At 42.3% G+C, this 12,699-nt stretch overlaps 1 protein-coding gene across 1 annotated transcript; it reads right to left on the reverse strand.

The window, feature by feature from the left end:
* Positions 1-4,819: 4,819 nt before the first annotated feature.
* On the reverse strand, positions 4,820-12,699 carry LOC109480672 (neurogenic locus notch homolog protein 1-like). The gene is made up of 18 exons (XM_019782900.1): positions 12,627-12,699; positions 11,867-12,265; positions 11,695-11,760; positions 10,846-11,241; positions 10,554-10,667; positions 9,858-10,262; positions 9,180-9,302; positions 8,860-8,982; positions 8,537-8,659; positions 8,016-8,276; positions 7,628-7,812; positions 7,280-7,452; positions 6,931-7,033; positions 6,544-6,683; positions 6,264-6,372; positions 5,666-5,870; positions 5,203-5,340; positions 4,820-4,890 (listed from the first exon to the last, which is right to left on the reverse strand). The coding sequence occupies exons 1-18, from the start codon at positions 12,697-12,699 to the stop codon at positions 4,820-4,822; spliced, it is 3,207 nt and encodes a 1,068-aa protein (XP_019638459.1).

Consider the following 12,699-nt stretch of genomic DNA (forward strand, 5'->3'; position numbering starts at 1 on the left):
CCAGTACACATTCCTTGTCTGTACGCCTCAAGATACAGCATTGAGTATTATATCTCAGTATTTGTACAATGCAACAAAACACACAAGTGTTCCACTAATTTCCCCTAGATAAAATGTAGTCGTCAAGCCCGATGATGCTTTAAAATTCAATAAAATTCACTACAAAATTCATGATGATGAATAGTTAGACCGTTTTATGAATCATTTAGATCATAAACATTCATAAATCTGGCATGTTGCCAGGCGTCTGTTCACAATCAAGCCCGTAACACAGTAAAGTCGCTGATAGTAGACATGAACCACCGAGTTCACCAGACCACCCTGTGGTCAAGCCTGTCCACTCGTCAGCCTGACCAATGACCATCCAATAGTGGTTAGTAATACTAGACCATTTGCCCCTGTCACACATTTAAGACTTTCTCCCGAATTTGATCCCGAACAAATTCGGGACCTTCGGGAACACTCTGACCAGATTTAAGCCAAGCCTACCTTTCTATGTGAATTGAAACGAATTTGAGTTAAATTTGAGTCACATTTGACACCCCAAACACGACAGGAACACTGCTGGCTTACTCCCGAACGGTTGTCGGGTGTTTTGCTAACTTACAGCCGAGCAGCAGCCAACTATGATCCAACCTTCCGACCTACCCCCCAAATGATTCTAAACATTTTTAAATATTCGGCTGAAATAGTGGCCGAATTCGCCAAAAAATAGCCGATTTTGTGGCGACCATGGTTGGGGGGCGTTCGGCTAGCGCTCGGCCAAATTCGTGAATGTGTGACAACAGGGGCTTTACTTGTTTTCTTGTCATCAATCAAATAAAATCACGACCTAAACTGATTTATCCTTGACATTGTTGACAGAACAAAAGCGAACAGAACCACGCTGTCACATGTCTGTGGGTACATGTATGTCGTCACGGCATACGGTCCAAGGACGTGCAGAGGAGTCCTAACAATGCCCTCCATCCGCTAGACACGAAATACCGTCAAATAGAAGTAGTGTACATACGTTTTTATGTGTTCCAGTGTATCTTCCTTGTTTTTCTCTATTCCAGAATAGCTTCCTTGTTACAACCATTACAACGGAAGCCAGTTCCTTCGTCCAACGGCAAGTAGGGACACCACATAATAAAGTACACTGACGTCGTTATGTCCCCTGACATTAGCCTAAATGGCCTTGCGTGCGCAACGCTATTGTTGTCATAATTGAATGACTATTGACATAGCAGCCTGTCCCAAACGATGTGATAATGTGTGGTTTCCCTGTGAAACCCCAAAAGGACAAACGCCTTTTGAAAGGACGGTGAATCCTCTCACGCAAGGACTGATGAACTTTGCTTTATGGCTGTGTCTTCGACTAAAATACTTCATTATATGGGATGTGAGCAACAAATACTGCTGCTCTATGGCGTAGTTATTACATTATGGTTTGTAGGTCAGTCGGTTTTAGTGGCCTGAATAGGGAAGAGTCGTCAGTAACAACATTATAAGGATGTCAGCATCCTCACCGATTCACATGCCGTTGTTGGGAGTCCTACGTAAAGAAAAGACCCAGTTGAAAAGGGTAATTTCCTGTGGCAATGATAGTTATTGGCCGAAGTTTATCATGGCTAAAGGCACTGGACACAAATTCGTTCGGAATATGCCACGAACTTGTCTAGCTAGGATTACAGACATTACGCCAGTTAGTGTTTCAAGACCCGATTCTGGCCATGGGTTACTAGAAAGGACTGCTAGATGGCATCACTGTGTAGTAAAAAATACATCTGACTGAAAACCAGTCTCTCAAGTTTTGCACAAAGGTCGCCTGCCGCCATGTTCCCTCATCAAGGTCACCAGTGTTGGCAGTGTTGACACGTGACGCGTTAGTGTTTACCGCTGACAGCTCGTCGTATATAGAAGACACAGCAAAGGGATCAATCTGCGTAAGTATGGACCTAAACGGTTCAATATTAACCACACTGGTAAAGTGTGAGTGTGGGAGATCAAATTGTTAAGGGGCTTTTTTTCACCTAACTACCATTCACAACACTTTTGCTCCCTAGGTAAGGCTTGCCATCGGGGCCATCTGTCAACCATCAAGTTTCCACCTGACTGGACAGGCTTTATAGGCGGGTCTGCCGAAGGGCTTCAGAATGCAAGCACAAAGTTAAGTTATTTACTTCAACACCAGGGAGTGAAGAAACTGCTATAGTTAAAGGGTGAAGTCTGCCATTTCTGATTAACTTGGTCGACATAATGGCACTTTCTAAAAGATTTACGTTGGCAGTGTAACGTTAACAATTAAACTGCAATCTCAACAGATGGCATGTTTTCACTTTGAATATAAATTATATCGAGTTTGTAACGTTTTAACGCATGACATCTAGGCTTATGACATTTGGATATGTGTCTGTTGCCCCCTCCAAGATATTCCAACTCTTTTCCTCATAAGTAAGCTTACCGTTTTTCCACGTGCGTAGGCTTACCGTTCTACTTCACGTGAAATACCGTAAAACGTCACAATTTTCAAAAATGAGCAGAGAGGTCAGCTTTTGACCTGTATTCTTTCGGTTGAACTTCTGAGACTATTCATTATCGATTATCGACACAAAAAATGACAAACACATGTGTGTGGTACCAAAACTGCAGATGTATTGAAAAGCCTTGAAAGCAAATGTAAATGTATGTAAGTAAACGATCAGTTTTAGGTGTAGGTTAAGACATAACTTCTACTGTTTATACAAAAATGACGGTGGGTCTACCTTATCTTCAAGTAGAGATGTCTGCAAATATCTAAAAATACCTGACACAACATTCCGCAGCACCTATGTACATTAGATTGTAGATTATGTTTTCCACAGAAATACCGCACAATGCACATTGTTCGTTACACTTGAAGTAAGCAATTTGGTTCTCACTCAACTCACTAAAGCGAAGCCATATTTTTAACGTCACTGCGTCTTTCCAACTAAACTACCTCAGGAAGATAAATGTTATAGTAGTACATCAATTAACAGCAAGATAATACACTAAACTGATGTTAATAGCCTTAAGGTGTCCTCCGATCCCTGGCTAATTTGGCATTTCAAACTTTCCATCATTTTCTCACAAAGAAATTTAGAAAGAACTATGGTTGTACTGAATATTGATACCTGGGTACAAAAGGGTTATGAAGATAATTTTTGGACCATATGGATGACGTCATCACATTTTATTGCCCCAAATGTAATTATCGTTAAAGTTATAATATAGCACTTTGGTACATGTACAAGTAACTGAAATAAAGGTATGATTTTCATGTGCATAATGGTCAAAGCTACAAACGTACGTTTGCACAAATTGATATCTACTAATTATCCGTTGTTATTAGAGAAAAACCTAATTGCTTAATTAAAATTCAGTTATTCTCTAATAACTACGGATAATTAGTAGATATCAGTTTGCGCAAAGGTACGTTTGTAGCTTTGACCTTTATGCACATGAAAATCATACTTTTATTTCAGTTACTTGTACCAAAGTGCTATATTATAACTTTAAAGATAATCACATTTGGGGCAATAAAATGTGATGACGTCATCCATATGGTCCAAAAAATCATATTCATAACCCTTTTGTACCCAGGTATCAATATTCAGTACAACTACAGTTCTTTCTAAATTTCTTTGTGAGAAAACGATGGAAAGCTAAAATGCCAAATTAGCCAGGGAGGACACCTTAAGTGATAACAGTGTCCCATCTTTATGATAACAAAGTTAATGTTAATATATGACTATTTAGACTTGGCAGGTATACATATAATTTGCATAGTATTACATGTTATGAAACCTTAATAGCCGATTATTCCACAATGTTTGACAACCAGTCTCACTGCCCTTCGGCCATTTTCAATCCTATCCTCTTTTATCTTTCTCCTTAATCTGACGGTTGTCAATTGCAGATATGACGGCCACCATGTCAGACTCAAATTCTTGATAAGCCTTTCAAAATATTCCCCACAGGACTCTGAGGTTGTGTCTCTAACAGGTGGGACATGCTGGTCGTCATGTCTGTCACACGGTGGTGGCAGGAATGGTACCGTAAAGCACCGGCGTTTTTTTTTTCATTTTTTGTTCAGCTGACAACTGCTTCCTAACACTTACAGTATAACGAACGTCTTTACCGTGTTTGTGTTATGATGATTTTTGTGTAGCATTCGAGACATTTTACATCTATCTATCATCTAATCAAGGACTTGTTTTTCGTTCGATGGACTGACAGTCCAAGCATTAAATGCCGGGGTGTGTCTCAGGTGGTCTGTTTATATGTCGTCCGCCAAACGTGGTCTTTTACATATTTGGTCCTTTGACAGATTTGAAATTTTCGCAATATAACGTTACAAATTAAATGTTGTGGAATGTTCTTCAATGTTGTGTTTTGATTGATTGATTGATTGATTATGTTTTATTGATTGATTTCGCCATCAAAATTGCCATTTTAACAGATGTCAGCTTTCCTACCTAAATTCCAACAGGATTTTCTATGAATATATGTGCATATGATACCGTTCAAAAGAGATAAAGAATGAAAAATAAGTTCTGTAGATTGCGAAGGAAGAATGATAAAGAAAAAAACATGGTTCAAGATGAGCAGAAAGAATGAATGAGTATGAGTGTGTGTGTGTGTGTGTGTGTGTGTGTGTGTGTGTGTGTGCGTGCGTGAGTGCGCCTGTGCGTATGCGTGTAAGATAGATAAAGAGAAAGAGAAATGGAGTGAGAGGAGAGGGAGGGAGAGAAATTTGGATTGCTATCCACGAACACCGCTCATGCTGACATTTCGAGCCTCACACAAAACACGACTACTCAGGTTTAGGGGTGCCGTTGGCAGCCTTGTCCTTTCCCCAGAGCTCAAGCGAATAGTTGTCAAAACCTGAAAGGAAATAAAAATAAAAATTGAGAAAAGAACCAAACCGTGGTGGATAAACCAATGCTTATCGTGTCTAATTCAATTGCTAGTATAGGCTAATTGTTGTTTGCTCAGTTGAATCGATCTGTGGCCTTAAAATGTTACCAAATGACGGAATACACAAAATTGACTATACTAGAGGCATTGAAATCTATGCATTGTACATTACTAGTACCATGTTGACTTACTGAATGAACAGACATACTTTGATCAAGAGATACATTATGTACAGTGTAGTATTTACCAAGAGATTTTGTACATGGATATCTTACTCACCGACACGATCCTCAGCCTGCTCCTTGGCGTCACGACCACGTCTCTTCCTCACCAGCAAGACGGCAAATACCACCAGGAGGGCGCCGGCTATCCCCGCAACTATCCCCACAGCGATGCCGACAGTGGGGACGGTGGAGGCTGTGGAACGGCACAGAGATATAACTGTTGATATTTATACTGTCTACTTCCCTCACTTTAAACTAGTGCGCATGCATCTGCACTGTCAGAACTGTATAAGCACTATTATGAACTGAAGCTTATCAAGTTGCAAATGATAAAACTGTACGGACAACTCTTTGTCGAGATCTGCTGCATTTTAAGTTAGAACGCAAGGAAAATGATTCTAGGGAAGCGTTCAGAATAGCTCCCACCTAGCCCTTGAGATTACGTAGTATCTTCGCAAAAGAATCATGAAAAAGAAATGTGGTTATGAACTAGAGGCACAGAAAAACCACTGTACAACATCTACCTTGGTTTTGTCCCCCCTTAACTGCGAAGGGTCCCTGCATGATGTCGGCCTGGTGGTCATTTTCACTCGCACGTCGCACTCGGGCCTCGCTCTCGTCAGACACGGCGCGCCTGCGTCGTGCTGGGAGGACACAGCCCTGGCTGCACCGTGAGTTCGTGTCGTCTTTGAAGCAGACTACCATGGTGCAGTGGATGTACACCTGGCGCGGGGTAACGATAACATCTGCATGAATCTTGTGCACCGTCGTGCCTTTCAATGTACCCAAATACCACGAAGTAGCATAGACAAATATTCAGGCACAAAGAAATGTTCCAGAGAGCAATGAAGGAGACATGATATAGAGATGTACAGCTAGAGACGAGAAACTGCCCTCTCTGACATATGATTATTTGCAACCCTTTCAGATGCGAACTGTTTTTGCTGGCTTGGAAGAATTGAACAAAAAGCATTGAGCAGCGTTCAGGACACACATTACACCTATTAAGAGATCACCACCTTATATCTGAAATAAAAGGGAAATCAAATTTGAGCTGACAGTCAACACAGCCCACCATCAAACCAAAGTTTACATGTCTCTTTATTTCATATTTACCAGGCTAGGATCGTCAACGTTGGGGAAGGTAAATGATTGGATAGAGTAGTATAAGGCCATGTCGTTAGACAGTGTACTGTCCAGTTGAAGCGTTGGGTCGATGTCACACCTAGAGGAGAGAAGTGATCATGAATGCCACAGATGATTATTCAATCGCCGCTGTTAAAGAAAGGCAGACGTTTTATTCTACTAGTGGTTTTCAATTGAGAACATGTGAGTTTAACCCTTGTACCCAATGTTGGTACCTGTGATGTAAGGGAAGTATCTGAACAGGACATACCCGTCTTGAATGATGCTGACGCTTGGGGTGGCAGCAGGGTCGGTAGTCGGTGTGGCCAGGCAGTGGAGAGCGAACAGCTGCAGGTTGTTCAGCGGGGATTTCACGCTCAATCCGAAGTTCAGATGGTCAGATGAGGACACCTAACCATGGAGAAATAAAATAAAACGGTCGTGTTGCGTTGGAAGAAGAACCAGTAAGGCGAAACATGTGATTATTGTGCCTTTAGTACACCAATATGTATGATATAGCTTGACTGAAACGAAATTGTTTATCTTACAGCTGATTTGTGAACAAGATGAGGCACCCAGCCTAGGCCTGGGCACAACGGGAGTTTGGAGCATGGTTTGGACTTGTAAGACATAAGTAGTTAGGAAGGAAGTATTTCACCTGCAAAGGGAAGTCGGGTGACTCATATGTAGCAGTAAAGTCACTAGATGTATACATGTGCATCTCGAAGGTGAAACTGGTTTCTCCGTCCACGACTTGCACACTGTACAGATAGATAACCATACGGATTGGTGATAAGAAGAGAATGAATGTATCTTGATTCTAACCAAGGATTTTGTATCTCATCAGTAGAAAATCCAGCACTAACATGGATTATCTGTTTATGAGCGATGCCTTGAGTTTTTAGGAGCCTAACTTTACTGACACTGTAATGTTGATGATGATTGTAACAAATCAGCCCTAGTGCATGTGCAGTTGTGTATGTAGTGACATGTATGGCAAGTCTTACCGAGGAAGTGGAATGTTGTACATGATCTGCCTTCCCTGTGAGACCACGTACTGACGGACGAACTCACACTGGAACCTCTTACTGAAGGGCGTTCCCCTCACAGCGCCGTTATCAGCCGTTTCCTGACTGCCGATGGCCTCGTTAGTGAAGACGAATTTGTCATCTTCTGACGACTGTGAAAATAAGGGAAATGCGACGAAACGTAATGAATGATACATAAACAGTACGTATATGTTACGAAATGCCATTCTATCAATTTAGGCATTGATAGTAACTTGATAGGCACTTGTATAGCAATCCCGCTCACCCCATGTATTTTTGTTCTGCCTGTGACCATCATGTACTTACATCCTGTATCGTCCCGCAGGATTGAAGGGGGGCCACAAGAGTCACAAACTGGTCGGTAACTGTCGAACGGCAGCTGTCATCCAACAAGTGCAAGTCCAAAGTGACCCCTGAAGCTTCTAGCAGCCCTCTGGGGAAGGTCACGGTCATGTAGTCCTCATAGCACTCCACATTCACGATAACCTCATCTGAAAACGTTATCCGTGCAGAGTGAGCAGAGTCTTTCCTATACATGCATTCATAATGACTAAATTATCATCTATGTCAACAACACAGTGAAGTATTTACTGAATTTCCTTTTATTAGGACGAAGGAAGCTGTAGACTTTCTTTAGTCATGCGTTGGAAGACCTAAGCTTGTTCTCCATCCACGCCATATTGTATCGACCAACCTGTTGTCTCTGTCCCGCTGATCTCCCCTATTTCCTCGCCGTCAGCTCCAAACGCAGTCAGGGTGAAGGTGTACTCTGTGTCTGCCAACAGTCCAGGTACGGTGGCCGTGGTGTCGCTCGGTGCTGGCGGGGGAGACAGGTCCTGGTACGAAGCCCCGGCATGACTATAACGAAGTCGGTACCGTGACACCCCGGCGGGCGCCGTCCAGGACAGGATCATGTAGTCCATCTCCACATCGGTGAAGGTCAGGTCAGACAAACCTGTCAAGAAAATTACAAAGTAGATGCCTCCATAGGCAGCGAACATGTGCATACTAGCAAGACATGATGTGTATGTGAAAGAAACCCTAAGTGAGAATTTTAACAGTTTCAAACATTAAATTACTTTGTGGTCCATCGGTCCATCAGCATATGGAACTCTGTAGACCCAGGATGTTTTTGCTACGTGCTTCGTCTCTGTATATATTAGGCAAATAGAAGAGTGTATTTTTACATGTACAAAGTGGAGGGGTATTCCATACCGGTACAGTTGACTCCGTCCCCGTTGTAACCGCTGTTACAGGCACAGGTGAACCCACCGTCTGTGTTAGTACAGGTTGCTTGCTGGTGACAGTTGTGTGAGCCATCTGTACATTCATCGGCATCTGTGGATACAAAGAATCCAAATTAACAGCGCTACACAAACCTATGCGATTGTACATCTTTGATGTAAAATGAAACGACAAAGACGCTAAACAAAACCCATGAGAGGGTTGTGCTGTCAAATAAAACAGTGTTAATCCAAATCATTAACTTAAAACTCAATGTTATCCTGATGATGTGTAACCGAACTCAATGATCTTACCGGTACAGGTGACTCCGTTCCCGTTGTAACCGCTGTTACAGGCACAGGTGAACCCACCGTCTGTGTTAGTACAGGTTGCTTGCAGGTGGCAGTTGTCTGAGTCTTCTGCACATTCATCGACATCTGTGGATACAAAGAATCCAAATTAACAAAGCTAAACAAAAACCTATACAATTGTGAATTTGTGCTGTCAAATGAAACGGGAATTGCGCTCAACAAACTTATGAGACAATGTGAAATGGATGTCAGTGGAGTTAATCCGAATCGTTAAGTTAAAACTTAACTTTTTACTGATGTACAACCAAACTCAATGACCTTACCGGTACAGTTGACTCCGTTCCCGCTGTAACCGCTGTTACAGGCACAGGTGAACCCACCGTTTGTGTTAGTACAAGTTGCTTGCTGGTGACAGTTGTGTGAGCCATCTGTACATTCATCGACATCTGTGGATACAAAGAATCCAAATTAACAGCGCTAAACAAACCTATGGGACATTGGGTTATGAAATATCAAACATGTCACATGTATACGCCACCCTGGACAACTTTGAAGACAGATCCACGCCCCCAGTAAACTGCGTGTCTCAAACGCTATGTTTTTCAGTGTGGTCGATATAGAAATGCGTGTAACCCGGCGGAGAAACGTTGATGGAAGTTACACATTGATGAAAAAAGTAACATAGTTTTCAATTGAGTACAAATTGCAAGAATACATTGCAAACATTCAAGAAAGAAAAGGAGAAGGACGAAAACTAGATTTTTACACAAATGACACCATCATGTAATTGCCACAACTGATGAAAAAAGGGTAGCTGGAAAAGATAAATTGAACTGGAACTGGTAGAGATAAATAAGAAGCCTATGTATTCGCCCAAAGATAAGACGATTCATTAAGATTTAGCAATCATTTTGTCACACATACATGCATTAGCAAAAGATTCCCTAGGATATGATCTACTTAATGCCAAGACAACATTTAAAGAATCATAGAAGACATACCTGTTTCCATTGTTATTTGGCAGAAGAACCTTGTAGAATCAGAGCACAGGATGTCTCTCCATTCAGCCGCTATATCGTCGGTGTATATTGCGCAGTCTCCATTCCCGTTCTGGTCGCCGGGTTCTCCCGAACGCCAGCGGTTGTAGTCAGCTGTTGTGTCATGTGGAGTTCCATCCTCCCACATCCACACACCCTCAGTGGCCAGGTCGTTCAGACCAATCCAGTAAGCCCTCCATCCAACTGGGTTCCTCATTCTCACCAAGAATTCGTGCACGTCGCTGTCTTTCGGCATGGCCAAAGTCCCGCCGTCGTCTGCACAGACCTGTCTGGCCTCGCTGTAAGTTTTGGTTTCGTCGTACGCTTTGTAGCACCCGCCCCCATGCGGGGTGTATCCGAAAGGGCAATCTGTTGAAATATCGGAGTTATTGAACTTATCTCCTTATGTTAGAACTTGCCAGATTTCTTCTTTCACAGACTGCTACATGTATAGCAACAGAACATAATAAAACACAATGCTATCAGATTTGTCGAGAAAGGTTTTTTTGTATCAGAAATAACTTTGTCTGAATTAACAGATACAAATGGTTTGCAGACTCCCACTTTCAGACTATGAGGACACGAGGTATGAGCTACTTAGTCCATAACAAACAGAACTTAATGGCAACAGCTAATTAAAAAGATGACGTAAAATCTTACTTCCTTCGCAGTTCCGCCCGTTCCAACCATCTGCACACTCACAGGTGTAGACGTAACTGTCGTCGGTGCACACTCCACCATTTTGGCAAGGGTTGGGGTTACAGAGGTCTTTGCCTATAATTACAGGATTTGATTAATTGAGTTTAAAAAAATTCCGTGATTTAGTAAATATGTGAAACTATTGAAAAGTTCAGGTATGTTGTTCAGGTATGTTATTTGTCACGTTAACCATTTAAAGTTTTTTTGGTATATTGTTTATCAAATAACCATTCAAGATTGTGACATAACATACCTTGACTCAGTTGGCAGATGAAGTATAGATTCCATGGGCAAGGCACGTCGGTCCAATCAGCAGATGGACCATAATGATAGTGTGCGCAGTCCTCGCTGTCGCCTCCGTTGGGGTAGCCTGGCCAAAAGCGATGGTACATGTTGTTCAGGTCCAATAGAGTCCCATCCTCCCACTTCCACACGCCCTCCGTCTCCATGTCGCTCAAACCGATCCAGTAATGGGAACGTTCAAGTGAGCCGAGCAGAGGCAACAGAGCGTAGTGTACAATGTTGTCCTTCGGCATGGCCATAAGCCCGCCGTCGTCTGCACACACCTGTCTGGCGTCGTAGTAGCTTTTGGAGACGTCGTACGCCTTAGCGCAAGCACCCTCAAATGGAGTATAATCAGAAGGGCAACCTGTTGGAATTGGGATACATTTTTTTTATTTAAGTTAAAAAAACTGGGAATGTAAACAGTGTAGAAAATCATAAGAGAAAATTCTACTTATGGACTCCCCTGGTAAGTCTGTAGGTAGGGATGAGGTCTTGATCTGTTGGTATATGTTCATGATATTGTGTGCTATTCTTGAGCGCATTTCCCCCTTGGAAAGGCTAGACAGTTAAGTATATATCCATCAAGAGATCCCTGATGACGGAACTGCATTTCAGTTTTTTTATCTGAGCCAGCACCGTATAACAATTGGCCAGTTGTTGGAAAATGGGCCAAATTGCCTACTAGTTTGACCAGTACTAATGTCAATGGCATGAGTGCTCTACGGCACATGGTCAAATAGATAAGATGTATTCCGAGATACAAAAAGTCGCTAACCAATTTCACAGTTGGGTCCTTCTGATCCTTCCGCACACTCACAGGTGTAGGAATCTCCACTAACGGTGCACACTCCACCATTCTGGCAAGGGTTGGGGACGCAGGGGCCTGTGGATACAAACACAACATTAAAAAAAAATTGACCAAAAAAAAGTTAACCAAGACAATAACCAGTTCGCCGTCAAGAGAAACCTTTACGAACGTTACATATTACGTGACATACCGAGCAGTTGACAGATGAATGGACGTGTATTGTGACATTTCCAGTCATTCCATCCACGACTACCCCCTTCGATGTATGTGCAGTCTTCCTCGCCTTCGTTGTTAGGTTCTCCTGGAAGCCAGCGGTTGTAGTCAGCATTTTTGTCATGTGGAGTTCCATCCTCCCACAACCACACACCCTCGGTGGCCAGGTCGCTCAGACCGATCCAGTATGTTGGTGAATTTGGATCTGCGACATTATTCACCAAGAATTCGTGCACGTCGTTGTCCTTCGTCATGGCCAAAAACCCGCTGTCGTTTGCACAGACCTGTCTGGCCTCGATGTACGGTGTAAATTCACCATACCACTTGAAGCACCAATCTCCGTATGGAGTGTAATCAGAGGGGCAATCTGTTGAAATCGAAATGCTTTTGGTTTAGTCTATCTTTAAATGATTAATACAGTGTTCAAAGCGATGAGAGAAAATTCTGTTATTGATAAGGATAAAATTAAGTCCGAAGTTTTATAAAAATCACACTAAATTACGAAAAAATGCGGGGTAGGGAAATAGTGAATTACTGCAACACACATATCATGGGGCGCCGTCTTCCGAAAATCATAATTTCTTGAAATTTGATTCATGTTGGAAGATTTATCCATGCTAAAAAAATCCTTACGGTTATGAGAAGTTAACCTATACACAATAACTATTATAGACCGCAACAAACTCGAAATCAAATACAAATGTAGTATGGAATAAGAATTATGTTACCTAGACCAGTCACACCAGTTCCCATCAGGATGAGAACTACCAGCCATGCAGGTATCGACACCCGGCTGTCCAT

The sequence above is a fragment of the Branchiostoma belcheri genome, unplaced genomic scaffold (genome assembly GCF_001625305.1).
Source record: "Branchiostoma belcheri isolate BF01 breed outbred unplaced genomic scaffold, Haploidv18h27 scaffold52, whole genome shotgun sequence".
NCBI classification, from domain to species: domain Eukaryota; kingdom Metazoa; phylum Chordata; class Leptocardii; order Amphioxiformes; family Branchiostomatidae; genus Branchiostoma; species Branchiostoma belcheri.

Coding starts and splice junctions, on each gene's coding strand:
- LOC109480672 (XM_019782900.1), bottom strand. CDS start 12,699: ATGGACAGCCGGGTGTCGATACCTGCATGGCTGGTAGTTCTCATCCTG. Junction 10,668..10,845: donor CATCTGCCAACTGAGTCAAG/GTATGTTATGTC, acceptor CTGTAATTATAG/GCAAAGACCTCTGTAACCCC. Junction 6,373..6,543: donor GTCAGCATCATTCAAGACGG/GTATGTCCTGTT, acceptor TCTCTCCTCTAG/GTGTGACATCGACCCAACGC.